Genomic DNA, 20,898 nt, shown 5'->3' on the forward strand with positions numbered 1-20,898 from the left:
TGAACTGCCGTGATCAGCTCTCGAAAGCTGTGTACTAATGAGCAGATAGCAGATAGCCGTAACCTCCGCAACCTGAACCTGGCCCCTCTCCACTCTGCAGCTACCCGTCTGTACGACAGTATCCTTCCACTGTCCTTCCCTGACCTGGCCACTACTGCGTACAACGACTCGCTGTCAGCTGCCTTAGATTCCTTAGCACCCCTAACCACACGTAGCATTAGACCCCGACCACTTCAACCCTGGCAGAACAACCACACTAAAAATCTTAAATGACGCAGTCGAACGCTGGAGCGATTATGCTGCAAAACTAAATCCCCTCGAGCGTTCTCCCTCTACAAATCCACCTTCCTCACCTACACCTCCTCCCTCCATGCCACCAAACAAGCCTACTTCATAACCCTCATCAACACCCTCTCCACCTGTCCCCGCCGGCTCTTCTCCACTTTCAACTCTCTACTCTCTCCCCCCCCCACCCCCACCCAGTACCTCACTCACTGCCCATGAGATTGCCAATCACTTCCAAAATAAGATCGACGCAATCCGTAAGGACATCTCCAATGCTCAACCTACCTAGCCTCCCTCCCACCATAACCCCACCAACTCTCCCCTCCTCTGACCTCGCAACCACCCTACCCCCCACCACACCTAACGTCCCGCATACTATAACCTCCCCAACACTCCGCTCCTTCAGCCTTGCTATCACTGAGGAGGTCACTAAGGTCTTCTCTGAAGCCCACCACACCACCTGCCCCCTTGACCCTGTTCCCACACAACTCCTCCGGGCACCCTCCTCCTCCATCCTACGCTCCCTCACCCACATCTTTAATCTCTCTCTACTGGCGCATTCCCCTCCCCCCTAAAGCACGCGTACATCACCCCCATACTCAAAAAACCCTCCCTGGACCCTACCGACCTGAACAACCTTAGACCCATCTCCCTGCTGCCATTTACTTCCAAGCTCCTTGAGCGCTTAGTCTACAATCACCTAAGCTCCCACCTCACTGACAACAACCTCCTCAATCCACTACAGTCTGGCTTCTGTTCCCTACACTCCACCGAAACCGCCCTCCTCAAAATCATTAATGACCTGCTAACCGCCAAAGCTAATGGCCACTACTCAGTGCTCCTACTCCTCGACCTTCCCGCGGCCTTCAACACAGTCGACCACCCCCTCCTCCTTAACAAACTACACTCCCTCGGCATCAGAGACTCCGCCCTCTCCTGGCTCTCCTCCTATCTATACCAACGCTCCTTCAGCGTTACCTATAACGCTACCACCTCCCCCTCTCTCCTCCTCTCTGTTGGGGTCCCTAAGGCTCGGTCCTCGGGCCCCTTCTCTTCTCCATCTGCACCTCCTCCCTTGGCAAACTGATACACTCCCACGGCTTCAACTATCACCTCTACGCCGATGACACGCAAATTTACCTCTCCACCCCTCGCCTCACCCCTTCAGTCTCCGCCTGTATCACCCACCTACTGAACGACATATCAGACTGGATGTCGCTCCATTTCCTCAAATTGAACCTTTCCAAAACCGAGCTCCTGATTTTCCCCCCAGCTCCTGCCCCCCTCCACCTCACCCTCTCCATCACGACCAACAACGCCACCATCAGTCCCACCCCACAAGCCAAAGTCCTAGGTGTCACTCTAGACTCAAACCTGTCCTTCCAACCCCATGTCCAATCGTTGGCAAACTCATGCAGACTCCACCCCCGCAACCAACATCTCCAAAATACGTTCGTTCCTAACCCCAGACACTACTAAACAACTCATTCACTCCCTTATTATCTCCCGTCTGGACTACTGTAATTCCCTTCTCACCGGCCTCATCACAGACTATCCCCGCTTCAGTCTATCCTGAACTCAGCGGCCAGACTCATCCACCTTACCATCCGCTCCGCTTCTGCCACCCCCCTCTGTCATTCCCTCCACTGGTCTCCACTCAGTGTCCTCCACCCCCCTCTGTCATTCCCTCCACTGGCTGCTGATTGCCCAACACATTAAATTCAAACTACTAACACAGACATACAAAGCCATTCATAATGCTGCCCCAAACTACCTCACCGACCTGATACCCAAATACCACCCAACCCGTAATCTTCGCTCCTCACAAGACCTCCTACTTTCTAGCTCCCTGATCTCCACCTCCCACGCCCGACTGCAGGACTTCTCCAGGACTTCCCTTATCCTCTGGAACTCACTACCCCAATCCATCAGACTGTCACCTACCCTCCTCACCTTTTAGGCGCACCCTGAAAACCCATCTCTTCAGGGAAGCCTACCCCACCCTCACCTAACTGCCGATCTCCTCCACTCCTCCTACCACTCCATCCCCCACAGCCACTTCCTTCCGTACCACTATCCCCTCCCTCCTAGATTGTAAGCTCGAAAGAGCAGGGCCCTTGACCCCCTCGTGTTTTGTTTTGTTAATGTATTGTCTCATGTACTGTCCCCCACTATAATGTACAGCGCTGAGCAAACCTTTTAGCTCTATATAAATACTGTTTAATAATAATAATTATCGTATGATCGATTCAAGATCAATATTTTTCATATGATCCTACGCTCCCTCACCCACATCTTTAATCTCTCCCTCTCCTCCGGCACTTTCCCCTCCCCTCTGAAACACGCACAAATCATCCCCATACTTAAAAAGCCCTCCCTGGACCCCAATGACCCGAACAACCTCAGACCCATCTCCCTGCTCCCATTTACATCCAAACTCCTCGAGCGCCTCGTCTACACCCGCCTATGCTCTCACCTCAACGACAACAACCTCCTCGATCCCCTACAGTCCGGCTTCCCATGAATCTGTCCCCCCACTGCTGGCCTCGGAGGGTATATCTACCCTGGAGAAAATACAGTTCATTTTATAAAAGTTTATCAAGTGTGAACATCAGGGCTCATGTAAGTGAATTGCACCTCTTTACATTCCTATACATGGTATACCCTGTTAAGCTTTCTACATCGTTTTCTTCCTTTTTCTGAGATTGTAGGAAGGTGCAGTTTACTTTCTTTCCTGCAGGTGGTGCTATTCCACAGCAGCACTGTAGCTGGAGAGGAAGTCAGGAGCAACATGGTTCCTCTATGGTTTCCTGGGTCACTGGGGAAGCAATCCAATTGGATGCTGCCACCCCATGTGACTCAAGCAGCCATCTTGGGTCAGGCAGAGCCTATTTAAGGCTTTGGCTCCCAGCCTTGGCATATATTTGTGGTGTTGGCAGAGTAGCGAAAGGTACCCATCTGTTAGGGACAATAGTAGCGGTAGGGAGAGGTTCCTGATGAGGAGGGAAAGCATAGGGTTGCAACTCTTCTGGACACCTTTCCTGGTTGGGTAATAGACAGCCAGGCCGCATTTTCTCCCCTCTCAACAGATGCTGTCAGTCCGGCTGGAATCTGCTTAGTCCACGTGGCTGGAAATTGTGAGCGCACCCGGCTGGGTAGACTTCCCACCGGCTTTGTTGTGAATCATTACTACATTACTTCAATACAAGTTCTCAATTGCAGCTTCTTGTGTGAATTATTGCCTCCACACCACGCGGCACCCCACCTAAAAGTTGCTACGTTTTCCCCAGAGTGACAGGTACGTCATGCATTTCATGTACAGTACTACCCCTGGGTTTTATGCCAATGCTGCATGTCTGGTTGAATTGCATGTGGTTCCTCCCCATCCCCTCCCCTATTTTTCCTGTCCTTTGTAGCTACAGTACATCCTAGCCATTCCTCTCTGGCAGGTCACATCAGGCATCACTTCTGCCCAGGGGCAGACTGACAACTCATGGAGCCCCCGGGCATTCGGGGATTACGGAGCCCCTGTGTCCTTGCCCACCCAAACTCAAAAAAGCCTTTGAAAAAGGTACCAGGAACATCTCATGGGGCCCCCTACTGACCCCGGGCCCTCGGGCAGTGCCTGAGTTTCCAAATGGTCAGTCCACCTCTGCTTCCGCATGTAGTGCTGGCGAGCTTCCGTCCTTGGCAGATGCGCATGTGCGACAGCGATGACGCACTTCTGGTGTGTCATCCACAACCAACTACCCTCGGTTTGGCATGCCAGGGCGCGTGCGCTTCCACCTGACATGAGGAGCACACATGAGCACTAGTGATGCCGCATTTCCGGTGCGCTGGCTGGTGGCATTAGATTGGCTTGCGTTCCAGGTGCCGCCATGTGTCCTCAGGTGGCAATCCTTTCTCCAGCCCATCTAGCACATTTCCACACATCAGTAAGCTGCCACCATCATCATTTGATGACATTTCTAGGGGGAATTCTATATTCTTCATTTTGCAGTAATGTTTCTGCTGTATAGTCTTGTTGGATGCATTTATACGAATGGCATATTACATCACGGCAATTGCATATCGTTTACAACATGCTACATGTCTATTTGCTGCCATTCAGAGACTGATCCACAGTTTTTATCCGGGCAGTTCATCAGCTGGGGCAGTCCCTGGTGGGCCCTCCCTTGTCATTTCCACATGAAGGGGGGTGTGGTGATGGCTTTTTTGTGTTACCTCCTCTACAGTATATATGGGGAATCGGCACCTTTGGTTGGTTCAGCATTAAGGAAGGGAGTCCTCCCGAAACGCGTCAGTTATTCCAACCAGGCAGTGGTTGGGACAGGACTCCATTGTCTGGGACTGAGAGATCGGCTCTTTATCTGTGTTTATGGTTTGCTTGTGAGTATCCATTTGTGACCTATCTTTTAATAAATCTGTTATCATGACGAGGAGAGCGCGCCATCTTGTATTTTTTCTTGACAGTATCTAGATTCCCCGATCTGTGGAGGGCTGCACCTTATCAAGTGAAGGACAATGTGTGATATTGAGGAGCACTAGGATTTATATTTATTTATTTTATGTACTTATATAGCGCCATCAATGTACGCAGCGCTTTACATATATATTGTACATTCACATCAGTCCCTAACCCTCAAGGGGTGTGCAATCTAAGGTCCCTAACTCACATTCATACATACACATATTAGGGAGAATGCAGACAGGAGCCAATTAACCTACCAGCATGTCTTTGGAGTGCGGGAGGAAACCGGAGTACCCAGAGGAAACCCACACAGGCACAGGGAGAACATGCAAACTCCATGCAGGTGGTGCCGTGGTTATGATTCTAACCAATGACCCCAGTACTGCCAGGCAGAAGTGCAAACCATTTAGCCGCTGTGCTGTTGTTTTACATAAATTTATTGACAGGTACATAGGTATGTGTTCTGGGTTCTGCTCTAATACTGTACTTTAGTTTCCAGTGATCCCCTATTGATGCCCAATTCTGTCATTTTTTTTCTGTTTTTTCAGTTCATTTACTACATTTTTTGAAGGAGTATACAAATCATAAGCAAACTGCAATATCAAATGGTGGATAATAAAATCCCACAATGCAAGTGGAATACAGCAAGATACCAATGATGAAGATAAAGGTTTCACAATGAAGCACAAAGACCTCTACAACAAGGGCAAGGGATAGAGTGGAAGAGAATGGTCTTAACGTAGCTACAAACTACCAGAAAGTTCATGTGAATGCCCAGCACTCCTTCCTGGATATCTCAATCTACCAGGGACTGGAGGTATTTCTGTCATTTTTCAAGTATCCTAATAATCTGAGTGGAAGCAAGTTACCCCCCCCCCCCTCCGCCATAACAATGGATTTCTGTTCATCTCTATGGCAGTTATTTTCATTTTTTATGCCTCATGGGACTTGTAGTTCTACAACAGCTGAAGGGGCCACCAGTGACACCCCTGGCTTGGTGGACAGATCATCTCGTAACTGATATATTAGACACTCCGGCTGGGATTTCTTGTGTAAATCTCACCTGTCATCATTCTGCACTCTTTCAGAAATGTTTTCATCTGATTTTGCTCATAGATGATATGACATCCATGTCTGCAGATAAAATGAGAAAAAAAAAAAAGATATAAGTACAGGTAATTGAGACAATACGGCACATAGATAGATGTTTGAATGATATAGTGTGCTGCTGATAATGCAAGAAGCCTATTAAAAGACCAGGGCTGTATTTCCTATAATAGCACTTGTAGGCCACTGCCTAGGGCAGCAGGAGGGGCAGCTCAAAAAATAAAAATGACTAAAACATTCTTTTTATTGATTGATATTGGTTCCTTTATAATCTAATATATAATATAAAAATAGATGACTGATAGGAGGCCAGTTTCAGAGATCGTACCTAAATATGATAGGAAGAACCTTCTTCATTGGTAGAACACCAGTAGCTTAGTGTTAGGAAGGATTTTACATTAGGGTGTATAATACATGTACAGATACATACAGTATATCAAGGAACCATCCATCTCCTTGGTAACTGTAATCCTTAGGGGAGAGTAAAAAAAAAAAGTCTATAGGCATGTTCTGAATTATGCTTTTGGGGTGAGTAGACATCTCCATGATTGGAGGCCTCATCCTGACTTCATACAGTGCCAAGTGTCTTGTGCTTTTACCTCTGCCTCGCTCTGCTGTTATTTGGATCCACTTCTGGCTCCCATAAGATTCTTCCGTAGATTTGAACTTGCTCAGAAAATGAAAGCCTTCTTAGGAATTTGGAGGTCCAAGCTGCAGAACCCTGAGCTGGCAAGTGATGGCTCTTGGGCCCAGTGAAGTGTTGCTCATTGTCCTAGTACTACAGCGTAGGAGGATGGTCCTGTGTTCCCCCCCACGGGGCTGCTTATAGGGAGGATAGAGCCGGCCCTCCTGTATCAGGCCCAGACCTCATTAGTTTAGCAGAGGGCTCCAAGGCAGAAATGGGACTAATAATTTTCTGGTGCCATGGCTCCCAACAAATAAATTCAAGGTCCAACCCATTCCTCTATATTAATCCACCAGGGCAGGCTGGAACTTTAAATGTAGTTATTGGGAGCCACTGCAAGGATCGTTACTCAACCTACACCTAAAAATGATTAGTCCACTTGCAACCAAAGGTGATTGGAGAGTCCCCTCTGTGCCTCTGGGCCCCCTGCTGAATTGAAGGGACTCTGCGACAGAGAGAGGGCTATTTAAAGCAGACCTTCACTCCCCCCACCCACTTATTTCCACCCACAATTTCACTCTTATCCCCCCCTTTCTCTAACAATCAGACATTTTTTTAAGCTTCTTTTTTTGAGGAACCTTCCTCACACTTTCATGGTTCTTGTCTGGGTGACTGTGATGTCCACGTTCCCGTAGCCTTTCTGATTCTCCAGCTTCTGCTTCTGCCCTGTGCTTACTGCCCAGCCATCTGCAGGTTGACCCACAGCCTGTCATGCTGCCAGGGGTGGACTGACCATTTGGAAACTCGGGCACTGCCCGAGGTCCCGGGGTCAGTAGGGGGCCCCATGAGATGCCCCTGGTACCTTTTTCATAGGCTTTTTTGAGTTTGGGCAAGGGCACAGGGGCCCCATGATCCCCTGGGGTCAGTAGGGGGCCCCATGAGATGCCCCTGGTACCTTTTTCATAGGCTTTTTTGAGTTTGGGCAAGGACACAGGGGCCCCATGATCCCCTATTGCCTGCGGGCCCCATGAGTTGTCAGTCCGCCCCTGCATGCTGCTCTTCTTCAGCACCACCACCACTTTCCAGCTGGCAGCAACAGCTAAAAGAGCTGGTGGGACAGTTAGCAATGTCACCAGCAATGACGGGGTATTTGTGTGTATAGCGTGTGTACTGTATGTGTGCGTGTGTGTTTGTGTGTATAGGTTGTATGGCTGTGCACTGTAAAAGGCGATGGTGTTGAAATAATGGTGAGGTAGGGTGTGCTTTGTGCTGGGATGTACATATAATTCTGACACCTGAACTTTGTACATTACAAACATCTGACATCTACACTCTGTATGTTACATACGCCTATCCCCTGCACTATGTACATTACACACGCCTGCATGCTTTCCATTGTGTTTTCTCCTGACCCCTGCACTATGTACATTACATACAACTGACCCCTGTGCTCTCTATGTTGCATACAACTGACCCATGCACCTTGTATGTTACATACTCCTGACCCCTGCACAATTTACATTACACAAACCTGATTCCTGCATTCTGTACATTACATTCTTGACCCATGCACTCTGTACATTATTTTTACTCTTGACTCCTGCAATAAGTGCATTACATATATCTGACCCCCTGCACTTAGTATGTTGCATACTCCTGACCCCTGAACTATGTACATTACATACAACTGACACCTGTGCTCTGTACATTACACACACCTGATCCCTGTGCTCTGTACAATACATACAATTGCCCCTGCAGCCTGTATGTTACAAACTCCTAACCTTTGCATGATTTACATTGCACACACCTGACCCCTATACTCTGTACATTTTATTCTTGACCCCTGCACTCCGTACATTACATTTACTCCTGCCCCTACACCGAGTACATTACATATATCTGACCCCCTGCACTCAGTATGTTACATACTCTTGACACTATTTACAATACAAACACCTGACCCCTGTGCTCTGTACATTACATACAACTGATCCCTGCAGCCTGTATGTTACATACTCCTGCCCTCTGCATGATTTACATTACATACATGTGACCCCTGCACTCTGTACGTTACAATCTTGACCCCTGCACTCTGTACATTATTTTTACTCCTGACCCTGCACTAGGTATATTACATATATCTGACCCCCTGCACTAGGTATATTACATATATCTGACCCCTGCACTAGGTATATTACATATATCTGACCCCTGCACTAGGTATATTACATATATCTGACCCCCTGCACTAGGTATATTACATATATCTGACCCCCTGCACTAGGTATATTACATATATCTGACCCCCTGCACTAGGTATATTACATATATCTGACCCCCTGCACTAGGTATATTACATATATCTGACCCCCTGCACTAGGTATATTACATATATCTGACCCCTGCACTAGGTATATTACATATATCTGACCCCTGCACTAGGTATATTACATATATCTGACCCCTGCACTAGGTATATTACATATATCTGACCCCTGCACTAGGTATATTACATATATCTGACCCCTGCACTAGGTATATTACATATATCTGACCCCCTGCACTAGGTATATTACATATATCTGACCCCCTGCACTAGGTATATTACATATATCTGACCCCTGCACTAGGTATATTACATATATCTGACCCCCTGCACTAGGTATATTACATATATCTGACCCCTGCACTAGGTATATTACATATATCTGACCCCCTGCACTAGGTATATTACATATATCTGACCCCTGCACTAGGTATATTACATATATCTGACCCCTGCACTAGGTATATTACATATATCTGACCCCTGCACTAGGTATATTACATATATCTGACCCCCTGCACTAGGTATATTACATATATCTGACCCCCTGCACTAGGTATATTACATATATCTGACCCCCTGCACTAGGTATATTACATATATCTGACCCCTGCACTAGGTATATTACATATATCTGACCCCCTGCACTAGGTATATTACATATATCTGACCCCTGCACTAGGTATATTACATATATCTGACCCCTGCACTAGGTATATTACATATATCTGACCCCCTGCACTAGGTATATTACATATATCTGACCCCCTGCACTAGGTATATTACATATATCTGACCCCTGCACTAGGTATATTACATATATCTGACCCCCTGCACTAGGTATATTACATATATCTGACCCCCTGCACTAGGTATATTACATATATCTGACCCCTGCACTAGGTATATTACATATATCTGACCCCCCACACGCAGTATGTTACATACTCTTGACGCCTGCATTATGCACATTGCACACACCTGACCTCTGTGAACTACCTACTGCTGCCCCCCTTGCACTCTGTACATTATATATTCCTGGCTTCTGCACATAGGCTCAAGATTTAAGACCCTTCTGCTGTTAATGCAATTTTGACCTGTGCACAGCACTGAATGAATAGTATGGGGGGGGGGTGTTATCAGGTAAGCTCTATGGGGCCCCATGATTATTAATACTGACCCTGTTCCCTAACAGACATGTGCGGTTCATTTCGTTATGAATTGAAATTCGGTTGAGTTTCTTGTTATTCAGAGATTCAGATGTATCAGAATCCCCTGATAACAATAGTAACTAAATACAACAAATCTGAAACAAATTATAACAAAATAACAAAATGAATTTGTTTCATTCGGATGTGTAAAGCATCTAAAGAAAAATGATGCAAATTGAATAGCTAGTTGTTTAGAAGAGGGAACTGCCGCATCCTTAACAACTATGGTTCCCGACTGGCAGCAGAATGTAAACAAAGGAAGGAGGGCATTAGAAAAATTAAAAAAAATGTGTGGATTTTGGGGGGAACCCTACACCATGTTCTGGGAGCGTGGGGTCCCCCTTGAAATCCATACCAGACTTGAAGGGCCTGATATTAATAAGGAGCTGTTTTTTTTAATCTTCTAATGCCAGCTCTTCTTTTGTTTAGATTTTGCTGACAGCAGGCGAGTCATATTTGTGACAGATGCTGCTGCCGCCCGCTCCTCGAAAACCAGCTATTCCAGGCTGTTTAACTGGTTCCCCCCCACCCTATAGCAGAAGTACTGGACCTTTTATCTGCTCATTGTAATTGGGATAATGAGGGAATAACACACACCTGGCCATGGAACAGCCGAGAAGCCAATTGTCCCATTACTTTTGGTCCCTTAACAAGTGGGAGGTACATATGCAAACTGTTGTAATTCCTACACCGTTCACCTGATTTGGATGTAAATACCCTCAAATTAAAGCTGACAGTCTGCAGTCAAAGCACATCTTGTTCGTTTAATTTCAAATCCATTGTGGTGGTGTATAGAGCCAAAACTGTTAGAATTGTGTCCATGTCCCAATATTTATGGACCTGACTGTAAATCAATTAAATTACATATATTGGGATTGTAGAAGAATACATTTTGGCCTAAATTCATAACGAAATTTGATTTTTACATTTTTTTTATTGGATATGTTTTATAGCAAAAAGTCAAAAATATTGTTTTTTTGTCAAAATTGTTGGTCTTTTTTTTTGTTTATATCGCAAAAAATAAAAAACGCACAGGCAATCAAATACCACCGAAAGAAAGCTCTATTTGTGGGAATAAAATGACATACATTTCATTTGGGTGCAGCGTTGCATGACCGCGCAATCGTCAATTAAAGTAATGTAGTGCCATATCGCAAAAAATGGACTGGTCAGGAAGGGGGGCAAATCTTCTGGAGGGCAACAGGGTAATTTTTCAAATGACATAATTTAAATAAATCTGAAATCGCTTCTGAAAATGACGAATTGATTAGGAGAAATGAATGCAAATATACAAAACAAATTCTGAAAATGAATCCTTTTAACATAATGAATATGAGGAAACAAAATGATTTACTTAATGAAGGAAACTAAACATACTTTTTGCTGTGCACATCGCTATTCCTCAATACTAGGCGGTACGGCCTGCAGATCCCCAGGGCCGGGGGGGGGGGAGGGGGGGGGGAGGGGTGACACAATGGTATGCAGTAGCTGCTGTATGAAATGTTTTTATTTTTTTCTGCTTGAATAAAGATTTTTTTCTTGATAGGGTAGATTGGTCCACGCTTTTTTCAATCCTCGTTGATGCTGGGTCTTTTTTAAGGGGAGCTCTGGTGCTCACTGGGCATTGGGGTTGACTTACGTAAGGAACAGAGAATGCTCATTTATCTCAGTAAATAAGTGTAGCACTACCCCCTTAGGAGTTGCTGAGTATTTGGGTCCCCCTATAGTCCTGCACAGCCAGGCTACACACATTTTCACAGCAGGAGACAATAACCAGTCCTTGAGCTTTGTTTTTAGGTTTTATAAAGGTATTTTGAACTTGGATGGGGTAAGGGGTGTATGGGATGCCCAAGGACAACTTCCTGGAATGTTTTACAAGTCTCTTTACACAAACAATTATTCTTGAGAGCTAGCCGGACTCTCCTGGTGTACCACCCCAGAGCCCAGATACTCCTCTATCCAGTTGTCTGAAGGAATCCATGGGAAGGGGTCCAGTGCCTGTCACTTTAAAAGGAAACAGTCCTGGGTAAGGAGCTAATCCAGTTTCCCACCAGAGTGCTTCTCTCGCCTTACTGTCCCAGGGAGTGTGGGTCTACTCACTCACTCCTCAATCTATGAGCTAGTGCAGCAATGGGCAAACTACGGCCCGCGGAGCGTGATACCAAAAAAAAACAGCCAGGGCAGCGTGCTCAAATGCAATGATTGGCCAGTCTCGCTGCCACTCACATCCTGATAGCCTCTGATTGGCTGTCAGGATGTGTGTAGGCAGGGCAGCATGACGAACGTGAGGGGAGCTAGGCTCCTCTCACAGTCCGCCCTGAAGACCGGAACGGAGCGGGAACACGGCGAGAGGAACGCGCGGAGCAAAGGTAAGTAAATTGACACAGGGGGGACTTGGGGACTTAATATGGGGGATGAATTAATATGGGGAATGAATTACTATAGGGGGGATGAATTACTATAGGGGGGATGAATTACTATAGGGGGGATGAATTACTATGGGGGATGAATTACTATATGGGGGATGAATTACTATAGGGGGGATGAATTACTATATGGGGGATGAATTACTATAGGGGGGATGAATTACTATATGGGGGATGAATTACTATATGGGGGATGAATTACTATAGGGGGGATGAATTACTATATGGGGGATGAATTACTATATGGGGGATGAATTACTATAGGGGGGATGAATTACTATATGGGGGATGAATTACTATATGGGGGATTAATTACTATGGGGGATGAATTACTATAGGGGGGATGAATTACTATATGGGGGATGAATTACTATATGGGGATGAATTACTATATGGGGGATGCATTACTATGGGGGATGAATTACTATATGGGGGATGAATTACTATGGGGGATGAATTACTATGGGGGATGAATTACTATATGGGGGATTAATTACTATGCTTACTATGGGGGAATATTACTATACTTACTATGGATGGCATGGTAGTGGCTGAGCCGGCCAGCAGCTAGTCCGGCCCCCGGGTCCAATATATGAACCCATTGCGGCCCTCAAGTCAAAAAGTTTGCCCACCCCTGAGCTAATGGGTTGGTGGCTGTTACCAGGCCTTTTGCTGGGCCACTCCTTCTCTGCTGTGCAGGTGGTCCTCGTTCTGGGGGCTGATGAGATCCTGAGTTTTCCTCCATTCAATTTTTGCAGCCTGTAGGCAGGCCCCTCACCCCCTCCCAGGCTCCACACTCCTCTTGCTCAGTCTATCTTCCACCTGAACTCTCTGTGCTACTGAACAGGCTCAATAACTCTTAAGGGCTATCCTGGCCCCATGCCAAGTTGGAGATTGGTCAGGATCCCTCAAGAGTGCAGACCAGACACTCTTTACCCCCCTCCCACTAAGCTCTAGAGACTCCTCCAAGTCTCTAGGTCAGGGGAAGGTCCCAAAGAGCTGGTCTACAGAGCCTCTCAGCCCTGACCACGATTGGACCCCACTAACTATTACACCAGGGCTGCTACCCAGCCCTTCTAACTAAACATTAGATTCTAGTTCTGCTAGCTACCTAGGAGGGTGCAATAATGAAATAAAAATCATGTTTTACATTGTCTATGACTGAGTGATTGAAGTGACCACAGCTTCACTTATAACAGAACACTCTCTGCACTTTTAGTAAATGAACCCCATTGCATGCCATTGCTGGGTAAGTACAGAAGGTTAGTGCTCATCGATACAGACACCAAGGACTCACCTAAAGACAAATACAGGAACAGTGAGGTCTGTATAGTTCGGGTTCAGGTCCGTATCTTCCAACGTAGACATATAATCATAAAATTTCCAATTCTTATTCATTGGCCCATTTAAAGGCCTAAAGTTTCCTGTAAAAAATATATAAATAAGCATTAACTTTGGTTTCACTTCTTGGCATGTGCAGTCTATGCAAGAGGAACATGAATCTGTGTTTCATCCTGAGCAGCACACACAGGCCCTTGTGCTGTCACTGATAGACCCAGAACAGACTAACCACTGGGGTGGTTCCTGATCATGTGATCATTGTATTAGCTATGATTTGGTAATCACATGTCTTTGTTTGTAAACAGAGTTGTGCTGTGCAAACAAATAGTAGTAATTCATTCAAACATGAAGGCAGGTGTAGGCTGCAGTATTTCCTCCAACCTAAAGGTGGCACTGTGCCATTATTTCAGGCTGGCAGGAGCCCATTGAGGAATAATTGTCCCCTGCTATGGGTTCCAGGCAGTTCTCTTGGGGAGGTTATCCCATTGGAGTTATCCTATTGGATACTAAAATCTGTGCATTTGTGACAGTACTAGACCAGTCTTCAGTTATTCCTGGAGATGATCTGCGATGTGTTGTCCTTCAATGGGGTACATGGCCAATGAAGGCAAAGCAATGGTGTTAGGGTCCCATCTGCTGCCTATCTGGTAGCCACAGAAAGGTGCTCCTGCCAGACAGATTTGGATGGGTGTGGAGGCGAGATTGATATACAGAGTAGTCACACTGGAGGTTATTATTAAAACTGTTTATTGAAATTCACCATTCACAGGTGATGAGTAGAGGCGACACATTTCAGGGGAAAATGCCATCAGGGCTGTGATGGCTGAAGTGGTTGGAACTGACCTGGATTTCGAATATGATAAGGTGCAGTAAAATGACGGAAAGCCAGCTAGATTTGGGCGTCCATCTTGACTTGAATAATTGCATAAAAAAAGAAGATTCTGCGTCATTCAGTATACCCGACTTCCTGATTGCTTACACTGCAGAAATGACTGCATGGCATTTATCAGAGCACATATCCTGATGGTGACAACATTGGACCTTACCTGTGTAATGTGTGCTGAAATAGCCACTTGTAATCTCTATCGGAAGCGCATTCGACAGGGTTACAATCAGGGCCGGTGCAGGGGTGGACTGACTATTTGGAAACTCGGGCACTGCCCGAGGGCCCGGGGTCAGTAGGGGGCCCTATGGGATGCCCCTGGTACCTTTTTCATAGGCTTTTTTGAGTTTGGGCAAGGACACAGGGGCCCCATGATCCCCTATTGCCCGGGGGCCCCATGAGTTGTCAGTCCGCCCCTGGGCTGGTGCTTCCACTAGGCAAACTAGGCAGCCGTCTAGGGCGCACTGCCACTTAGGTGCACCTGGATGCAGCGCTCTCTCTGTGTGGGATGCCACCACATCATGCAAGATCCTTCACCTGAGAGGAGGGACAGCAGAGGGGAGGAGGAAAGGACAGAGGAAGATGTTTCTGGGGCCAGTGTAGCAGCTGAGCTGCAGCTCCATCCAGTATTCCTCTCAGACTCAGTCCCTTACTGCAAGCTGGCTGGTGGCTGCTGAACCCTGTGGAGTTCTAGCCCCTCTTCCCATTCATCAGTGGAGGCGGAGCTGTGCCTGAGGAGAAAGGTAATGGCTGACTCTGATGTCATGTGTCTATGTGAGTGTGACCCGGCTCACCATCCATCACATGTGCAATGTGTCAGTGAGTGATGACATCATCATGTTCCCACAGCCTGCTCTTCTAGTGCCTGCTGATCTGTGTCAGTGTTGGTGGAGCTGTGTTGTGTCGGATCTGTCACTGTGTGGGATCGCTCAGTTTAGGTGTTCTCTGTGTGTGGGCTGGGCTGCCTGCTGTCACAGTGATTTATTTCCCCCATTGCCTGGAGAATTCCAGCCTGGGATCTGTCAGAACGTGAATCCTCCTCTCACTGCAGTCCGTCCGTGACACGGATTTAAATATTAGTGCTGGTGGCATCTTATGACACTTATTTTTGCAAATTAAAAGAAATTTAGTAGTTTCATGTTTTGTTGATTTAATATTTTCTACTGTTTTTAAAATTATGTATTTAGTTCTTTTTTTTGGGGGGGGGGCGCAAGTAGTTAGTCTTGCCTAAGGCCCAAAATAGTCAAGCACCGACCCTGGTTACAATGGAGGAGCGCAATGAGGGGACAGAGCATTGCCACCCTAAAACAGGAACTGCCTGAACAAGAAACTTCATGGCAGGATCACCAGGGATTATTTTACAGAATACAATTGATTTAAAAACATTAAAAATGACTTTTGAAATGGTATGAACATGTTAAAGAGAATATGAGATTTTGCTAACTGGGTTTACATGTAGTATAGGTAGAGGTCTTCCTACATTTCTCCTCCCAACAGGGACACAGACACTATTATTAGTAGAGGGCAGAAGGGGTCTTCCTGCTGTTTGTGTCTTTCATGGGCGCTGCACATTCTTGTGTGCAGTCAGATCGCAGAGCCTTGTTCTTCCGCTTGTGGTGCTGTTTTGGGACATTCAGGTCACAAGAGCAGGGGGGGCTGATTTATCAAGAATTTGCATAGCCATTCACCCCACATTTGTTCGGTATGGATGGGGCAAGAACAAACAAAAAAACAAATATCAATGGGCTTTATCCTATGCTGTTTGAAAAGTCATTATTGTTTGCAAACCATCAATTTAAAAAAGGTAAATAACGCATTTGGCCACTAGATGGAGCTAAGTATCACAGGAATTTCCAAAAAAAACCCTCCATCTAATTGGCAAACTGATACAACTGATACCGCAAAACATATATATACACACTATATTTCCCAAAGTATTGGCCCACCTGCCTGTACACGCACAGTCCGTAGGGTTCAATATTGAGTTGGCCCCGCCCTTTGCACCTATAACAGCTTCAACTCTTCTGGGAAGGCCGTCCACAAGGTTTAGGAGGGTGTCTATGGGAAGGTTGGACCATTCTTCCAGAAGCACATTTGTCAGGTCAGGCACTGATGTCGGGGGAGGAGGCCTGGCTCACAGTCTTCGCTCTAATTCATCCCAAAGGTGTTCTATGGGGTTGAGGTCAGGACTCTGTGCAGGCCAGTCAAGTTCCTCCACCCCAAACTGGCTCCTCCATGTCTTTATGGACCTTGCTTTGTGCACTGGTGGGCAGTCATGTTGGAACAGGAAGGGGCCATCCCCAAACTCCTCCCACAAAGTTGAGAGCATGAAATTGTCCAAAATGTTGCCTTAAGAGTTCTCTTCACTGGAACTAGGGGGCCAAGCCCAACTCCTGAGGAACACCCCCACATCATAATACCCCCTCCACCAAACTTTACACTTGGCGCAATGCAGTCAGGCAAGTACTGTTCTCCTGGCAACCGCCAGACCCAGACATGTCCATTGGATTGCCAGACAGAGAAGCGTGATTGGTCACTCCAGAGAACACATCTCCACTGCTCTAGAGTCCAGTGGCGGCGTGCTTTACACCACAGCATCCGACGATTTGCATTGCACTTGGTGATGGAAGGCTTGGATGCAGCTGCTCGGCCATGGAAACCCATTCCATGAATCTCTCTACGCACTGTTGTTGGGCTCATCTGAAGGCCACACCAAGTTTGGAGGTCTTTAGCTATTGACGCTGCAGACAGCTGGCGGCTTCTGCGCACTGTGCGCTTCAGCATGCGCTGACCCCGCCCTGTCATGTGACGTGGCCTACCACTTGGTGGCTGAGTGGCTGTTGTTCCCAGTGGCTTCCACTTTGTTATAATCCCACTAACAGTTGAGCGTGGAATATTTAGTAACCAGGAAATGTCACGGATGGACTTATTGCCCAGGTGGAACAAACAGACAGAGGTCCTCCTGCGCTCCACGGAGTATCTAACTGAAATGCTAGCTGCTATCACCTATTCCTTATACCACGGGACATATGAAAACCCAAAAAATGTGATGAAGCGCTCAGCTATGAGTGTAACAAAAATTATACAATGATCAATACTAAACAACATATGATATATTACATCCAATGTGAATGAATCATGTGAATAAAACACTCAATTTCCTAGGAATCAATAATGTGACATAAATGGAACCAGTGCTTTTATATAGTGCCTAAATTAAATACGTGCCAAAAACAAACTCATGTTATGCCACCTAGTGGCTGACCAGATAAAGTGAAAATAATGAGATCATCCCACTCGTGTATACAAGGTGACAATTATATACATATATAGATAATAAAATCACAACAGTCCAATATAACGTGAAAAACTGTGCACATGATAAATGGTGTTCAATATACAGTGATTCAAAACTTCATTCCATGCTGCAAATGTGCTCCTGGTGACACTCTGACGTGACTCCCCTGGACTAGCTAAAGTGCCTCCTCACCTTCTAGATTCGCCCCATAAGGGCCACAAAGCTTTAAAATATAAGGATCTCAACCTGGCTTCAACGCCTCCACTTGTTCCACTGACTCCAATACAGTCCCTCTCAGAGTTAAATGTTCCTCTCAGACCACTCTCCTCAATATGGACTCAGATATACAGGGCATATAGGAGAAAACAAAGAACAGACCTCCATAGTGCAACACCGCTTTATTTTCACCAAAAACGCCAAAGGAAATCCTGAAGAAGCCATGTTTCCGTGGTGTAATGTGGAAATCCTGAAGAAGTCATGTTTCCGTGGTGTAATGTGGAAATCCTGAAGAAGCCATGTTTCCGTGGTGTAATGTGGAAATCCTGAAGAAGCCACGTATCTGATTTGGCAGAAAAAACGCTTGATGCAGCTAGACGTGTCTAAATGTTGGTCGCGTTTAGCACTTGAGCGTTAATTAATTTCAGTCTGCAGAATAAATGATCATTTTGGCCAATAAAATGAGTTACCGCCCAAGCACTTGACACTTGTAAACGTGCCTAATCGCTTGTAAAAGCCTTAGATAATTTTACAAGCGTCAGGCGGTTTTTCTGCTGCCAGAGGACGGCTTCTAGGAGAGTTTTTCTGACGTCCTGCGTGCGTGAGACCTTAAAGGAGATCGGTAAAGAAATAAACTTACCAAGCTGGGCGAACACTTCTGCCGCCTCCACTCCATACACTCTCAGCACTGGTCTGTTGTCCGCTATGGAGATGGTCGGGGTCAGCTCATATGCTCTCCTCTCTGCAGTGACTGCATTCGGTCCATCTGTTGCTTCAGCATACATGACAAATTCTCCGCCATCCAGCACACACTTACATGAGTTGACCAGGGCTGACTTCCCAAACCCGACATTACCCACTAGCTGCAGGACAACGCGCTGATACCCCTGATTACCATGGGGGAAAGTATCCAGGCTGAAGCTGCGGATATAATTTCTCATCTCTTCCAGGGACCTCTGAAGATCTGCCATGTTTTCTGGAGAGTTCTAATACAGAAATCAGGAGATCAGAAGTGAAACTGCGCAGAAGAATGTGCAGGGACCTAAGTCCAGCAACCCACACCCTGGAATCTAACAGGAACAGAAGAATGTGCAGGGACCTAAGTCCAGCAACCCACACCCTGGAATCTAACAGGAACAGAAGAATGTGGCTATGTGTTCTTTAACCTCCCTGTCGGTCTGATTATGTCAGGATTTCTGTGCTCAAAGCGGTACATTAATTTCAATGGAAATTTGTTTTTTTATTGTAGGCCTGTAATTCTTAGGAATAACTCACTGAAATCTGTCCGGACAAGAGTCTAGTAAACATCCCGGGGAGGATAAAATTTGAAACACGAAATCATAAATTATAATATTATAAATAATCATAGAAAAAAAAAATAATAATAATAAAAAATTTAAGTCAATAACATAATCAAATCAAAAACACTGAAATGTGAAATATAGCGCCAAGTTCGCACATCACTGAGCAAAGTCGCAGAATCGTTTTCAGTGTCTGATGAGGAATTTCCCCCACAAATCATTATCACTCAATTCTGCAAGTGGTTCTGATTTACTATCGCTGTTCTCTAGCCGGTCTAAAACCGCGTCTGACCTAAAGGGACGCTTTTTGGACGCCATGGATGTTTCTCAGTTTCCAGGCAGAAAGAACAGTAAAAATGCAGACAGGGGACAGGACAAAGCACTCGGGACACAATGTATGTGAAATGGTTTGATACAGGAATGTTATACTATGTGATTTTAGTGTATTTAGTGAATGTAAAACTTTGACATTTTTGAATTTCCCGCCGTTTCATCCCCCGTACGTCCCGACGTTGCAGGGACCGGAACCCACAAGATGGATGCCGGCATCGGTCGGAGGAGATGGCCGGGGACACTACAGGGGGGACATCGTGGGAGCGCAGAACAAGGTAAGTGATACAGGGATCCCGGAGCAACGCTGCAGTGTATTCCCGAGTGTAGCTCAGCGTTACCGCTTCTGATACTGAAAGGTAACCCCGAGCTACACTCAGGAACACCACCAGGGGGGTAAAGGCCACTGTGCACTTCCATCCAGACCATTTTTTTAATTTATTTCAGGTACTTATATAGAGCCATCAATGTACGCAGTGCTTTACATATATATTGTACATTCACATCAGTCCCTAACCCTCAAGGGGGGTACAATCTAAGGTCCCTAACTCACATTCATACATACACATATTAGGGACAATTTAGACAGGACACAATTCATCTACCAGCATGTCTTTGGAGTGTGGGAGGAAACTGGAGTACCTGGAGGAAACCCACGCAGGCACAGGGAGAATGTGCAAGCTCCAGACAGGCGGTGACGTGGTTGGGATGTGAGCCAACAACCCTAGTGCAGTCAGGCAGAAGTGCTAACCATTTAGCCACTGTGCTGCCCCATTTATTGTACTGTGAAGTGAAACGGCTTCATTAACATACACATGTAGGGACAATCTGCTTCATTCACACCTGCAGCAGGTGGTTGAAGCCAAGGTTTTACCACCCTCCAACCATCAATCTGAACCTGGGCATGCAACCACGTAGGGCTGTACACAGGCCGTATCTGTGATGCTGCACTCTTAGAGGGCACTGCACATGTGAATGAGCCCTTACAGATTTCTCTGTCGTGGGTGGAGAGTGCAGAATCTGCTGCAGCGGTGCATGGCAGCCAATCAGCTTCTAACTTCAGTTTGTGCAATTA

The 20,898-nt window shown here is 46.2% G+C and overlaps 1 protein-coding gene across 3 annotated transcripts in view; it reads right to left on the reverse strand.

The window, feature by feature from the left end:
- LOC149451981 (uncharacterized) overlaps positions 1 to 20,898 on the reverse strand; it is a 145,344-nt gene that overhangs the window by 42,447 nt on the left and 81,999 nt on the right. Inside the window, exons 1-3 of one of the 3 annotated variants that reach the window (XM_089689936.1) lie at positions 18,833 to 19,202; positions 13,752 to 13,878; positions 5,820 to 5,890 (exon numbers count right to left, since the gene is read on the reverse strand). In XM_089689936.1, coding sequence (XP_089546062.1) covers positions 5,820 to 5,890; positions 13,752 to 13,878; positions 18,833 to 19,163 — 529 coding nt within the window. In that variant the 5' untranslated portion in view covers positions 19,164 to 19,202. Of the gene's footprint in view, positions 1 to 5,819; positions 5,891 to 13,751; positions 13,879 to 18,832; positions 19,205 to 20,898 lie in introns of those variants that run through there. The other 2 variants (XM_089689934.1, XM_089689935.1) reach the window with 2 other exon arrangements.

Source organism: Staurois parvus, unplaced genomic scaffold (assembly GCF_062004578.1).
Source record: "Staurois parvus isolate SC_StPar_1 unplaced genomic scaffold, SC_StPar_1.0 ptg000503l, whole genome shotgun sequence".
NCBI lineage: Eukaryota > Metazoa > Chordata > Amphibia > Anura > Ranidae > Staurois > Staurois parvus.